The sequence below is a fragment of the Arachis hypogaea genome, chromosome 15 (assembly GCF_003086295.3).
Source record: "Arachis hypogaea cultivar Tifrunner chromosome 15, arahy.Tifrunner.gnm2.J5K5, whole genome shotgun sequence".
In the NCBI taxonomy this organism is placed as follows: domain Eukaryota; kingdom Viridiplantae; phylum Streptophyta; class Magnoliopsida; order Fabales; family Fabaceae; genus Arachis; species Arachis hypogaea.
In genome coordinates, this window is record NC_092050.1 from 16789735 (window position 1) to 16803292 (window position 13558).

General features: G+C 38.1%; 1 protein-coding gene and 1 non-coding gene across 3 annotated transcripts; both read right to left on the reverse strand.

Annotated features, from left to right (window-relative positions):
- Positions 1 to 271: 271 nt before the first annotated feature.
- Positions 272 to 3173, reverse strand: LOC140179475 (uncharacterized). 2 transcript variants are annotated; one of them, XM_072218375.1, is made up of 4 exons: positions 2359 to 3173; positions 2185 to 2248; positions 1965 to 2103; positions 272 to 428 (listed from the first exon to the last, which is right to left on the reverse strand). In XM_072218375.1, exon 1 carries the CDS (start codon positions 2747 to 2749, stop codon positions 2372 to 2374), a length of 378 nt encoding a protein of 125 aa, XP_072074476.1. In that variant the 5' UTR covers positions 2750 to 3173; the 3' UTR covers positions 272 to 428; positions 1965 to 2103; positions 2185 to 2248; positions 2359 to 2371. The 2 variants fall into 2 exon arrangements, with proteins under 2 accessions (XP_072074476.1, XP_072074475.1); XM_072218374.1 differs by having other exon boundaries at positions 272 to 442.
- A 5923-nt stretch (positions 3174 to 9096) lies between these two features.
- LOC112753405 (small nucleolar RNA R71) lies at positions 9097 to 9204 on the reverse strand. Its single transcript, XR_003177793.1, has one exon. It is a non-coding gene; the product is annotated as a small nucleolar RNA R71 (small nucleolar RNA).
- Positions 9205 to 13558: the final 4354 nt, after the last annotated feature.

Below are 13558 nucleotides of genomic sequence, written 5' to 3' on the forward strand. Positions count from 1 at the left end.
CATGACAGACGCTCAGAGTATGCAATTGAAGCATAATCAGTCCATTCCTCAGGCTCTACAGGAAGGACCGCTCTGATACCATAATGTAACACCCTCACTATCAGAAGTCACGCTTCCGGCTGCGCTACTCTGATAGTAAGAAGTATTAAAACTACTTTACATATTAAATACTAAAATAGGAACCTGTGACTCGACACTGTATCGCTGATTTTTTAGAAAACCGAAAATAAATACTTTATACAAGCAGGCATAGATTCATATACAAGACTCCTTACATAATAACTCAATATATTATACATATAAAACATACAATTCCTATCCCTCTTACAAAATTTTAATAACAAAGACGAGGGAAGAAAATAATCTAATTAATACAACAACATATAAACCGAACGCAGTATAACTCTTCTTAATGCTTCATCCGGTTCCTGAAAAGATAAAGCTGTAGGGGGTGAGAACCTAACCACACGGTCTCACCACGCAGTTTCAAAGTTGTCATAAGAAGATATTTAATAAGAAAATTGTTTTCAAGCTCAGTGATTATCATTGCCTTATGAATCTTTTAAAAAAACAGTAGGTAATCGTTCAAAACCTTTTTAAAGAAACGTGTAATTATTCAAAAATCTGAAACATTTCCTTCTTTATAAGAAAAATCTCAATTAGAAACCAATCATGCAATCAAACAACACAATCATTAATTCAGCACCAAAGTTTATTCTCAAATGTAGCACGCCAGGACAAACACAGGCAAGACAAACAAGGAAAGCACAAGTAGGTAGCAGTTACAGCAAATAGTTCAAGTAGCAGTTAAGAACAGTTTAGCAATTAGGCAAACCAAAACAAGTTCAAACCCAAACAAAGCATACAAATGCATATGATGCATGCCTGTCCTATGGCTGATGAGGCTCATCTGTCGGTTATCCAGCCAACCCGACAAGTCTGAATTGTCCTTAGACTGTCCCCCGACGTGCATCCCTAAGAGTCTATGCATAGTTTTTTCTCAAATAATCAATATTGCTCAATGGGGGTAACATTCCCGGGAATTTATATAGTTCCCGGTCACACTTACGTCGTAGGGTCAACAGAGTATCGAGTTTTCAACCTGGTACACGTGGTGGCAAGCCACGGCACTTAATCCAGGGAACCTCGTATCTCGGATATTTTAAATTCATAAGCCACAAATAATTCATTCATCATTCATCAATATCTAAGCCATTCTCAATATCATCATCATTCGTCAATCCATATCCTTCCAAATTCATTCAAAAATCATACTTCAAATCAATCCTCATCATCCTTCTTTCTGTTAATCAACAATCTCAATTCAAAACATAATTCTTACTTTTCTAAATAAATCAATCCAAAACAAATAATGTTTAAGAACTAAATCTTTTTAAACAATTACTTCAAACAAAACTTCCAGTTTTATAAAATTTCGGCAGCATCTCCTCTAAAACTCAGATTCTGCCACTCTGTTCGGGTCCCAACCAAACCAAACCAAACACCCGTTAATCAGTCAAATCACTTCCAACAGCCATTATCATAACAACAGTACTCAACCCAAAGAAATTACAAAATCCAGAATTCAATCAACCAATCCTATAAATCACAATTTAAACCGACTTCAACCAACAGCATCAATCAATAGTTAAGAATTCTCGGTCTTCTCAAACAGTTTCAAACCAAACCATTCCCTCAAACACTTTTCGAATCATTTCCAAAAATAGCAAATCATTCTCAATAAATAACCCGTTTTCAAATATCAAGTCTTTTTCCAAGTTTATTTTAAAATCAAATTCCAATATCAAATCGGGTTTAATATCAAATCAAATTAATGATCTCATTCAACCAAAACAAGTCAATTCAATTCATAAGACTCACGAAATCACAAAAATGTATTTTACGCGTTAATATCGATTTATAACAACCCTGTAATGTAAAATATATTTAAGAAAAACCCCTACCTCGATTGCGATCTAACTACGAGACTAAACTCTTTTTCTTTTGGCTCGCATTTAGCGGCAGCTGCATCCGCAGTTCCGTTTACTTTCACAACAAAAAAAACGGCTTTTACTCCAACCATGTGATTACCGAAACTCGACCCTAGAACGTCAATTTCACCAAATTCTCAATAATTCATAGGAAAACAATAGCAATAAGGATATCAAGGTTAAAATAACTTACTGCAGCTATAGAAAACAGAACGACAGAGCAGCAAAGAACATAATCAGGGACCTATGCATCTGTCCTGATGGCAGTAACATATTCCAATTGGTAAGGCAGCAGGGATATCAATAAAATCAGAATAGCGGAGCAAAATAGAAATAGAACAGATTCAAGAAAGGAGGAAGCAGTTACCGGTAAATCTGACCTAGTTCCGACAACAACGTAGAGCCGAGTAACTTGCAACAACCAAAACCCAAGAAGATAGAGGCTTCAGATACGGTCTCCGACGGCCACGGACACGGTTGCGCGACTCAAAACAGAACCAGGTAGAGCGGCGGTAGCCTCCAGCAGCTCCGGTGAGCTTCTTTAACGACGGTGATGGCAGGAGCTTCGGCGGTGCTAACTGAGGCTGGACGGCGGCAGGAACGGCGGCGGAAGCTTCACGCAGCACGGCGGCGCCTATCCTTTCCCCCACCGCGAGCTCTCTGTCTCTCTCTCGCCCTCTGTTCCGATGACAGCGACGATGGCTCCCTTCGGCGACGACGACAGCGCGAACAGTAACGGCTGCGGCGGCGAACTTCATCTGCGGCGGCGAGCTTCATCTACAGCGAGGAACAGCGTAATAGTATCGTTCTTCTTCTCCTCTGGCTCGTGGTTGGCGGCGACGGGCGCGAGGTCACTGGCGATCCGCGATGGTGGCGACGAGCTGGAGGACGAACGGCGGCAACTGTGGCAGCGGTCTTCCTCTCCCACCAACGCACACTCTCTCTCTTTCTTGGATCTCCCCTTCTCTCGATTAGCAGCGGCGGCGGCGGTGGCAGTGACACCCACCGCGCCGCCTCCCTCTTCTCCCCCCTCTCCCTCCTTCCTCGGTCCCCCTTCCTTCTTTCCTTTTCTTTTCTTTCTTTCTTCGATGAGTGGGGTTATTGAAGTGAAAGTAATTGGCGGCTGAAGGAGGTAAGGGGCAGCTAGGGTTTCATTTGGGATAAAGGGAAAATTATGTGTTAATTAAGATTAGGGTTTTGTGTGTTTGATTTTAGGATTAGGGTTCAATTTGGGGCAAATGTGAAATTAGGGATTTTTGGACAATTTGGAATTTTGTTAAATTTTAATAAAATTAAGAGATATTATATTAAATTAAATATAAAATATCCATCTTGAAAATACCTTTCAATTACAAATTTATAAATTAGTTTCGATTAAATGCTAATTAAATAAAAATTGGAGACAAATAAATTAATTCTCCTTCATTTATAAAATAAGGTTAAAAATATAAATATTTAAAATTAAGGCATATAAAATATTCCCTATTTTTCAATTATAAGAACTCTAAATCAAAAATAAGAGTTTACTCAACTTTTATATAAAAATCTCCGAAATATAGTCTTAAAAAAATATAATGCATCGTAAATGATTAATTAATAACTTTTAAAAAGTTAGAGGTCTTACACTTTGTTATTGATAAAATAATCTCTAAAAGATTTTAAAATTTAACAAAAGTTACCAACCGTCAATTGAGTTACTTGGAGTTAAAATTTAGGGATAACATATCAGTTAACAATTATCATAATTACAAAAAGTTGCCCACTTTTAGTTTTTATAATTTTAAAAATATAATTTCACTTTTCTAAAACCTTAATTCTTTTTTTCTCTTCTTCTTCCCTAAGCATCTTCATACACCCCACTCTACTTTCAAATATCAGAAGGATCTCATAATAGAAAACCGAAAAAATCTTCTGTCCAAACTCTTTCTTGCATTGAGCTATGGTAGCCATTTCATTGAGGCACCATGTGGAGGCAGCATAATCACTTGAGAGACAACGATAGAAATGGAAGAATTTTCTGGTGGCCTGCATGAGTTAGAATGAGATAGATTTTTCTTTTTGAAGCCTCTTGTTGTCCTTGAAGGCAAAAACTCCTTTCCTGATAAGGTTATAATAAAGATGATCGGTGAAATTGTTGTGGGTGTCACTGCCTCTGAAACTCAGAAACACATCATGCTTGTATAGTTGTCCATTCTTGTTGGGATCTATTGACTAATGAGTGAAACTGAAAGCTAAATCTTGCGACTTCGAATTCATGGGAGGAAGAGGAGGTGGAGAAGGAGAAAGAAGAGGAGTAGGAGTAGCTATAGCTTATGAATCTTGCAAGATTGCAAATGTTGTCAGCTCTAGAGAAAAAAGTTCAGAGCATAAGAAAAGAACAATCGAAATTGAAACCCACACTACTCGATTCACAGTAAGGGAAAGGAAGGAACCGATAGAAATGGAGATAGAGATAAACCTAAAAGATTCGAAGGAAAGAGATCTGGGACGAGTAACGAAGGGAAAAGAAAAGGGGATTAGACTTTTTTAGAAAATTGAAATTGAGGTGTTTTTAAAATTATAAGAATTAAAAGTGGGTAATTTTTGTAATTATTATAATTGTTAATTGACACGTCACTCCTAAATCTTAACTCCAGATAACTCAACTAACGGTGGGTCATCACTTTTGTCAAATTTTTAAAGCTTTTAGGAATCATCTTGTCAATAACAAAAATTAGACATCATTTTATCAATGCCATAATTTTTCTGGTAAGTATATCAAATTATGACTTTCTTATCCATTTGTATTTATTCTTGTTTTGATTTTTGTCAAAAATTTCAATTACATATTTTTTATGTTCTTTTTTCTTTTTCATTTTTCTTTTGTTTTATTCCACTTAAAGTTGAGATGTACTTATATATTTAATGTTTTGACAAGCTAAATAAATAATAACAGTAACTTGACAATTCTGACTAAGTCAAAATTATAACTTTATCTTAGCTTGCATGCATGGTGATGATCGGATAATTTATACGCTTTTTGACATTGTTTTTAGTATGTTTTTAGTAGGATCTAGTTACTTTTAGGGATGTTTTCATTAGTTTTTATGTTAAATTCACATTTCTGGACTTTACTATGAGTTTGTGTGTTTTTCTGTGATTTCAGGTATTTTCTGGCTGAAATTGAGGGACTTGAGCAGAAATCAGATTCAGAGGATGAAGAAGGACTGCTGATGCTGTTGGATTCTGACCTCCCTGCACTTAAAGTGGATTTTCTGGAGCTACAAAACTCGAAATGGCGCGCTTCCAATTGCGTTGGAAAGTAGACATCCAGGGCTTTCAAGCAATATATAATAGTTCATACTTTGGCCAAGAATAGATGACGTAAACTGGCGTTCAACGCCAGCTTTCTACCCAAATCTGGCGTCCAGCGCCAGAAAAGGAGCCAAAACCAGAGTTGAACGCCCAAACTGGCACAAAAGTTGGCGTTCAACTCCAAGAAGGACCTCTACACGTGCAACACTCAAGCTCAGCCCAAACACACACCAAGTGGGCCCAGGAAGTGGATTTATGCATCAATTACTTACTCATGTAAACCCTAGTAGCTAGTTTATTATAAATAGGACCTTTTACTATTGTATTAGGCATCTATGGTCTCAGTTGTAATCCATTGTTCATCTTAGGAGACTATTGATCACGTTTTAGGGGGCTGGCCATCTTGGCCATGCCTGGACCTTCACTTATGTATTTTCATACGGTAGAGTTTCTACACTCCATAGATTAAGGTGTGGAGCTCTGCTGTATCTCAAAGATTAATGCAAAGTACTTCTGTTTTCTATTCAATTCATCTTATTTCGCTTCTAAGATATCCATTCGCACCCAAGAACGTGATGAAGGTGATGATTATGTGTGACGCTCATCACGTGCCTGACAAACACTTCCGTTCTACATGAAATAAGCTAAAATGAATATCTCTTAGATCTCCTAACCAGAATCTTCGTGGCGTAAGCTAGAATGATGGCGGCATTCAAGAGAATCCGGAAAGTCTAAACCTTGTCTGTGGTATTCCGAGTAGGATTCAATGATTGAATGACTGTGACGAGCTTCAAACTCGCGAGTGCTGGGCGTTAGTGACAGACGCAAAAGGAGGGTGAATCCTATTCCAGCATGATCGGGAACCGACAGATGAATAGCCGTGCCGTGACAGGGTGCGTGAGCATATTATTCACTGAGAGGAGGGGATGTAGCCACTGACAACGGTGATGCCCTTGCATAAAGCCAGCCATGGAAAGGAGTAAGACTGATTGGATGAAGATAGCAGGAAAGCAGAGGTTCAGAGGAACAAAAGCATCTCCATTCGCTTATCTGAAATTCCTACCAATGATTTACATAAGTATCTCTATCCCTATTTTATTATATAATATTCTAAAACACTATTATCACTTTATATCCGCCTGACTGAGATTTGCAAGGTGACCATAGCTTGCTTCATACCAACAATCTCCGTGGGATTCGACCCTTACTCACGTAAGGTATTACTTGGACGACCCAGTGCACTTGCTGGTTAGTTGTATCGAAGTTGTGACAAATTATGAATGTGTAATCACGATTACGCGTACCAAATTGCTCACGTACCAAAGCCTGGACATCACAACTTCTTGCACCAAGTTTTTGGCGCCGTTGCCGGGGATTGTTTGAGTTTGGACAACTTATGGCTCATCTTGTTGCTCAGATTAGGTAATTTTCTTTTCGTTTTGTTTTCAAAAAAATCTTTCAAAAAATTTTTTTTTCAAAAATCTCTCATCTGTTTTCGAAAAAAAAAATAAAAATGTTTTCAAAAATTTTATTCGAGATTTTTAAGAATGAATTCTAGTGTTTCATGAAGCATGTGAAGCCTGGCTGGCTGTAAAGCCATGTCTAAATTCTTTTGGACTGAGGCTTCCAAACCATCAGAGGTAAGTTACATACTTGATAAATGATGAGCAGCAATTTGTTATCAAGAGCAATATACTCTGGTGTTAAATGCTGAAGCTTGGCTGGCCATTGGCCATGTCTAGTGTTTTGGAATGGAGCTTTCTTTGAAAGCTTGGCTGGCTAGTGAGCCATGTCTAATTCCTGGACTGAAGCTTTAGACTAACATGGCAAGATTCCTGGAATTCATATTAAAAATTTTGGAACCCTTATTTTTCTTTTTCATATAATTTTCGAAAAAAATCCAAAAAAATTTAGAAAATCATAAAAAACAAAAAAAATATTTTGTGTTTCTTGTTTGAGTCTTGAGTCATATCATAAGTTTGGTGTCACTTGCATATGCATTTTGCATTTTTCGAAAATATCATGCATTCATAGTGTTCTTCATGATCTTCAAGTTGTTCTTGGTAAGTCTTCTTGTTTGATCTTGATGATTTTTTATTTTGTGTCTTTTTTTATCATATGCATTCTTGAATTCTTAGTGTCTAAGCATTAAAGAATTCTAAGTTTGGTGTCTTGCATGTTTTCTTTGCATTAAAATTTTTTCAAAAATGTGTTCTTGATATTCATCATGATCTTCATAATGTTCTTGGTGTTCATCTTGACATTCATAGCATTATTGCATGCATTCATTGTTTTGATCTAAAAATTTCATGCATTGCATAATTTTCATGTTTTTCATAAAAATTTCAAAAAAAATAAAAAAAAATATCTTTCCCTTTTTCTCTCCTCAAATTCGAAAATTTGAGTTGACTTTTTCAAAATTTTTTTAAAATCAAGTTGTTTCTTATGAGTCAAATCAAATTTTCAATTTGAAAATCTTATCTTTTTCAAAATCTTTTTCAAAAATCAAATCTTTTTCAAAATTCTTAGTTATTTTCGAAAATTCCAAAAATATTTTTCAAAAATCTTTTTCTTATTTTTATATCAAATTTTCGAAAATAACATAATCAATTAATGTTTTGATTCAAAAATTTGAAGTTTGTTACTTGCTTGTTAAGAAAGATTCAAACTTTAAGTTCTAGAATCATATCTTGTGATTTCTTGTGAATCAAGTCATTAATTGAGATTTTAAAAATCAAATCTTTTTCAAAATTAATTTCCAAAATATCTTCTTATCTTATCTTTTTCAAAAAGTTGGTTTCAAAATATCTTCTCTAACTTCCTAACTTCCTATCTTTTCAAAATTTGTTTCAACTAACTAACTAACTTTTTGTTTGTTTCTTAACTTTTTCAAAACTACCTAACTAACTCTCTCTCTCTCATTTTCGAAAATATCTTCCCCCTTTTTCAAAATTTCTTTTTTAATTTATTAATTATTTTATCTTTTAAATCTTAATTTTTCGAAAAAATACTAACAATTTTCAAAAACCATTTTCGAAAATCACTAACTCTTTTTCAAAATAATTTTCGAAAATTATCCCTCCCCCATCTTATTCTATTTATTCATTTATATCCTAACATCTCATCTCACATCTCTGCCATCCTCACAGTTGTGTTTCTTCCATTATATTACATTCTTTGTCTCCCCCTCTTCTTCTACTCACACAGGGATCCCTATACTGTGGTATAAAGGATCTCTATTATTATTATTATTTTTCTGTGCCTTCTTCTTTGTCATATGAGCAGGAGCAAGGATAAGAACATTCTTGTGGAAGCAGATCCAGAACCTGAAAGGACTCTGAAGAAAAAATTAAGAGAAGCTAAAATTCAACAATCCAGAGATAACCTTTCAGAAATTTTCGAACAGGAGAAGGAGATGGCAGCCAAAAATAATAATAATGTAAGGAAGATGCTTGGTGACTTCACTGCACCTAATTCCAATTTACATGGAAGAAGCATCTCCATTCCTGCCATTGGAGCAAACAACTTTGAGCTGAAACCTCAATTAGTTTCTCTGATGCAGCAGAACTGCAAGTTTCATGGACTTCCATCTGAAGATCCTTTTCAGTTCTTAACTGAATTCTTGCAGATATGTGATACTGTTAAGACTAATGGAGTAGATCCTGAAGTCTACAGGCTCATGCTTTTCCCTTTTGCTGTAAGAGACAGAGCTAGAATATGGTTGGACTCTCAACCTAAAGATAGCCTGAACTCTTGGGATAAGCTGGTCACGGCTTTCTTAGCCAAGTACTTTCCTCCTCAAAAGTTGAGCAAGCTTAGAGCTAATGTTCAAACCTTCAGACAGAAAGAAGGCGAATCCCTCTATGAAGCTTGGGAAAGATACAAACAATTGACCAAAAAGTGTCCTTCTGACATGCTTTCAGAATGGACCATCCTGGATATATTCTATGATGGTTTATCTGAGCTATCAAAGATGTCACTGGACACTTCTGCAGGTGGATCCATTCACCTAAAGAAAACGCCTGCAGAAGCTCAAGAACTCATTGACATGGTTGCTAATAACCAGTTCATGTACACTTCTGAAAGGAATCCTGTGAGTAATGGGACGCCTATGAAGAAGGGAGTTCTTGAAGTTGATACTCTGAATGCCATATTGGCTCAGAATAAAATATTGACTCAGCAAGTCAATATGATCTCTCAGAGTCTGCATGGAAGGCAAGCTGCATCCAACAGTACTCAAGAGGCTTCTCATGAAGAAGAAGCTTATGATCCTGAGAACCCTGCAATAGCAGAGGTGAATTACTTAGGTGAACCTTATGGAAACACCTATAACTCATCATGGAGAAATCATCCAAATTTCTCATGGAAGGATCAAAAGCCTCAACAAGGCTTTAACAATGGTGGACGAAACAGGTTTAACAATAATAAACCTTTTCCATCATCCACTCAGCAACAGACAGAGAACTCTGAACAAAATACTTCTAATTTAGCAAACTTAGTCTCTGATCTGTCTAAAGCCACTGTAAGTTTCATGAATAAAACAAGATCTTCCATTAGAAATCTGGAAGCACAAGTGGGCCAGCTGAGTAAAAGGATCACTGAAATCCCTCCCAGTACTCTCCCAAGCAATACAGAAAAGAATCCAAAAGGAGAGTGCAAGGCCATTGACATAAGCACCATGGCCGAACCCAAAGAGGGAGAGGAAGACGCAAATCCCAAGGAGGAAGACCTCCTGGGACGTCCAGTGATCAATAAGGAGCTTCCCTCTGAGGAACCAAAGGACTCTGAGGCTCATCTAGAGACCATAGAGATCCCATTGAACCTCCTTATGCCCTTCATGAGCTCTGATGAGTATTCCTCTTCTGAGGAGAATGAGGATGTTACTGAACAGCAAACTGCCAAGTTTCTTGGTGCAATCATGAAGTTGAATGCCAAATTATTTGGCATTGATACTTGGAAAGTTGAACCTCCCTTGTTCATCAATGAACTAAGTGATCTGGATCAACTGACATTGCCTCAGAAGAGACAGGATCCTGAAAAGTTCATAATACCCTGTACCATAGGCACCATGATCTTTAAGGCTCTGTGTGACCTTGGTTCAGGAATAAACCTCATGCCCCTCTCTGTGATAGAGAAACTGGGAATCTATGGGGTGCAAGCTGCTAAAATCTCATTAGAGATGGCAGACAGTTCAAGAAAACAGGCTTATGGACAAGTAGAGGACGTGTTAGTAAAGGTTGAAGGCCTTTACATCCCTACTGATTTCATAGTCCTGGATACTGGAAAGGAAGAGGATGAATCCATCATCCTAGGAAGACCTTTCCTGGCCACAGCAAGAGCTGTGATTGATGTTGACAGAGGAGAAATAATCCTTCAATGGAATAAGAACTCCCTTGTGTTTAAAACTCAAGGATCTCCCTCTGCAACCATGGAGAGGAAGCAGAAAAAGCTTCTCTCAAAGCAGAGTCAACCAGAGCCCCCACAGTCAAACTCTAAGTTTGGTGTTGGGAGGCCACAACCAAACTCTAAGTTTGGTGTTGAACTCCCATATCCAAACTCTAAGTTTGGTGTTGGAGAGTCTCAACAAAGCTCTGCACATCTGTGAGGCTCCATGAGAGCCCACTGTCAAGCTATTAACATTAAAGAAGCGCTTGTTGGGAGGCAACCCAATGTTTATCTAATTCTTATTTTTATTGTTTTTCATGTTTTCTTAGGTTCATGATCATGTGGAGTCACAAAATAAATATAAAAATTGAAAATGGAATCAAAAACAGCAGAAGAAAAATCACACCCTGGAGGAGTATCTGTCTGGCGTTCAGCGCCAGAACAGAGCATGGTTCTGGCGCTGAACGCCCAAAATGGGCAGCTTCTGGGCGCTGAACGCCAGAACAGGCATGGTTCTGGCGTTCAACGCCAGAAATGGCACACAAATGGGCGTTGAACGCCCAAAATGGCCACCAACCTGGCGCTGAACGCCCAGAGTTGGGCACAAAGGCATTTTTACATGCCTAATGGGTGCAGGGATGTAAATCCTTGAACACTTCAGGATCTGTGGACCCCACAGGATCCCCACCTACCTCCACTCACTTCTTCTCACCCCTCTTTCACACAACCCCATAAACACTCTTCCCCAAAAACCCTTCACCAATCACCTCAATCTCTCTTCTCCATCACCTCTTCACCACTCACATCCATCTACTCTTCCCCATAAACCTACCTCATAAACTCCACCTACCTTCAAAATTCAAAACCAATTTCCCACCCAAACCCACCCATATGGCCGAACCAATACCCCCCTCCCTTCCCTATATAAAGACCTCCATTCTTCATCAAATTCACACAACACATCCCTCTACACTCCTCTTGGCCGAAACCACATCTCCCTCTCCCTCTCCATATTTCTTCTTCTTCTTCTATTCTTTTGTTTATTGCTCGAGGGCGAGCAATATTCTAAGTTTGGTGTGGTAAAAGCATAGCTTTTTTGTTTTTCCATTACCATTGATGGCATCTAAGACCGGAGAATCCTCTAGAAGAGGGAAAGGGAAGACAAAAGCTTCCACATCCGAGTCATGGGAGATGGAAAGGTTCATCTCCAAAGCCCATCAAGACCACTTCTATGATGTTGTGGCCAAGAAGAAGGTGATCCCTGAGGTCCCTTTAAAACTCAAAAGAAATGAGTATCCGGAGATCCGACATGAAATTCAAAGAAGAGGTTGGGAAGTTCTAACAAATCCCATCCAACAAGTCGGTATCCTAATGGTTCAAGAGTTCTATGCCAATGCATGGATCACCAAGAACCATGATCAAAGTAAGAACCCGGATCCAAAGAACTATGTTACAATGGTTCGGGGGAAATACTTAGATTTTAGTCCGGAGAATGTGAGGTTGGCGTTCAACTTGCCATACATGGAAGAGAACGCACGCCCCTACACAAGGAGAGTCAACTTTGATCAAAGGTTGGACCAAGTCCTTATGGACATATGTGTAGAAGGAGCTCAATGGAAGATTGACTCCAAAGGCAAGCCGGTTCAACTAAGAAGATTGGACCTCAAGCTTATAGCTAGAGGATGGTTGGAGTTTATTCAATGCTCAATCATTCCCACTAGCAACCGGTCTGAAGTCACTATAGACCGGGCCATCATGATCCATAGCATCATGATTGGAGAAGAGGTGGAAGTTCATGAAATTATACCTCAAGAACTCTACAAGGTGGCTGACAAGTCCTCCACTATGGCAAGGTTAGCCTTCCCTCACCTCATTTGCCATCTATGTTACTCAGCTGGAGCTTTCATAGAAGGAGACATTCCTATTAAGGAAGAGAAGCCCATCACTAAGAAAAAGATGGAGCAAGCAAGAGAGCCCATTCATGGAGCTCAAGAGGCGCAGGAAGCTCATCACCATGAGATCCCGGAGATGCCTCAAATGCACTTTCCTCCACAAAACTATTGGGAGCAAATCAACACCTCCCTAGGAGAATTGAGTTCCAATATGGGACAACTAAGGGTGGAACATCAAGAGCACTCCATCATGCTTCATGAAATAAGAGAAGATCAAAAACCAATGAGGGAGGAGCAACAAAGACAAGGAAGAGACATAGAAGAGCTCAAGGACATCATTGGTTCCTCAAGAAGGAAACGCCACCATCACTAAGGTGGATTCATTCCTTGTTCTTATTTCTTCTGTTTTTCGTTTTCTATGTTATGTGCCTATCTATGTTTGTGTCTTCATTACATGATCATTAGTAGTTAGTAACTTTGTCTTAAAGTTATGAATGTCCTATGAATCCATCACCTCTCTTAAATGAAAAATGTTTTAGTTCAAAAGAACAAGAAGTACATGAGTTTCGAATTTATCCTTGAACTTAGCTTAATTATATTGATGTGGTGACAATGCTTCTTGTTTTCTGAATGTATGCTTGAACAGTGCATATGTCTTTTGAAGTTGTTGTTTAAGAATGTTAAATATGTTGGCTCTTGAAAGAATGATGACTAGGAAATATGTTATTTGATAATCTGAAAAATCATAAAAATGATTCTTGAAGCAAGAAAAAGCAGCAAAGAACAAAGCTTGCAGAAAAAAAAAAGGGGCGAAAAAAATAGAAAAAAAAATAGAAAGAAAAAGAAAAAGCAAGCAGAAAAAGCCAATAACCCTTAAAACCAAAAGGCAAGGGAAAATAAAAAGGGTCCCAAGGCTTTGAGCATCAGTGGATAGGAGGGCCTAAAGGAATAAAATCCTGGTCTAAGCGGCTAAACCAAGCTGTCCCTAACCATGTG

Bases quoted from the DNA above. Each gene is read 5' to 3' on its own strand.
- LOC140179475 (XM_072218375.1), bottom strand. From the start codon at position 2,749: ATGAAGTTCGCCGCCGCAGCCGTTACTGTTCGCGCTGTCGTCGTCGCC.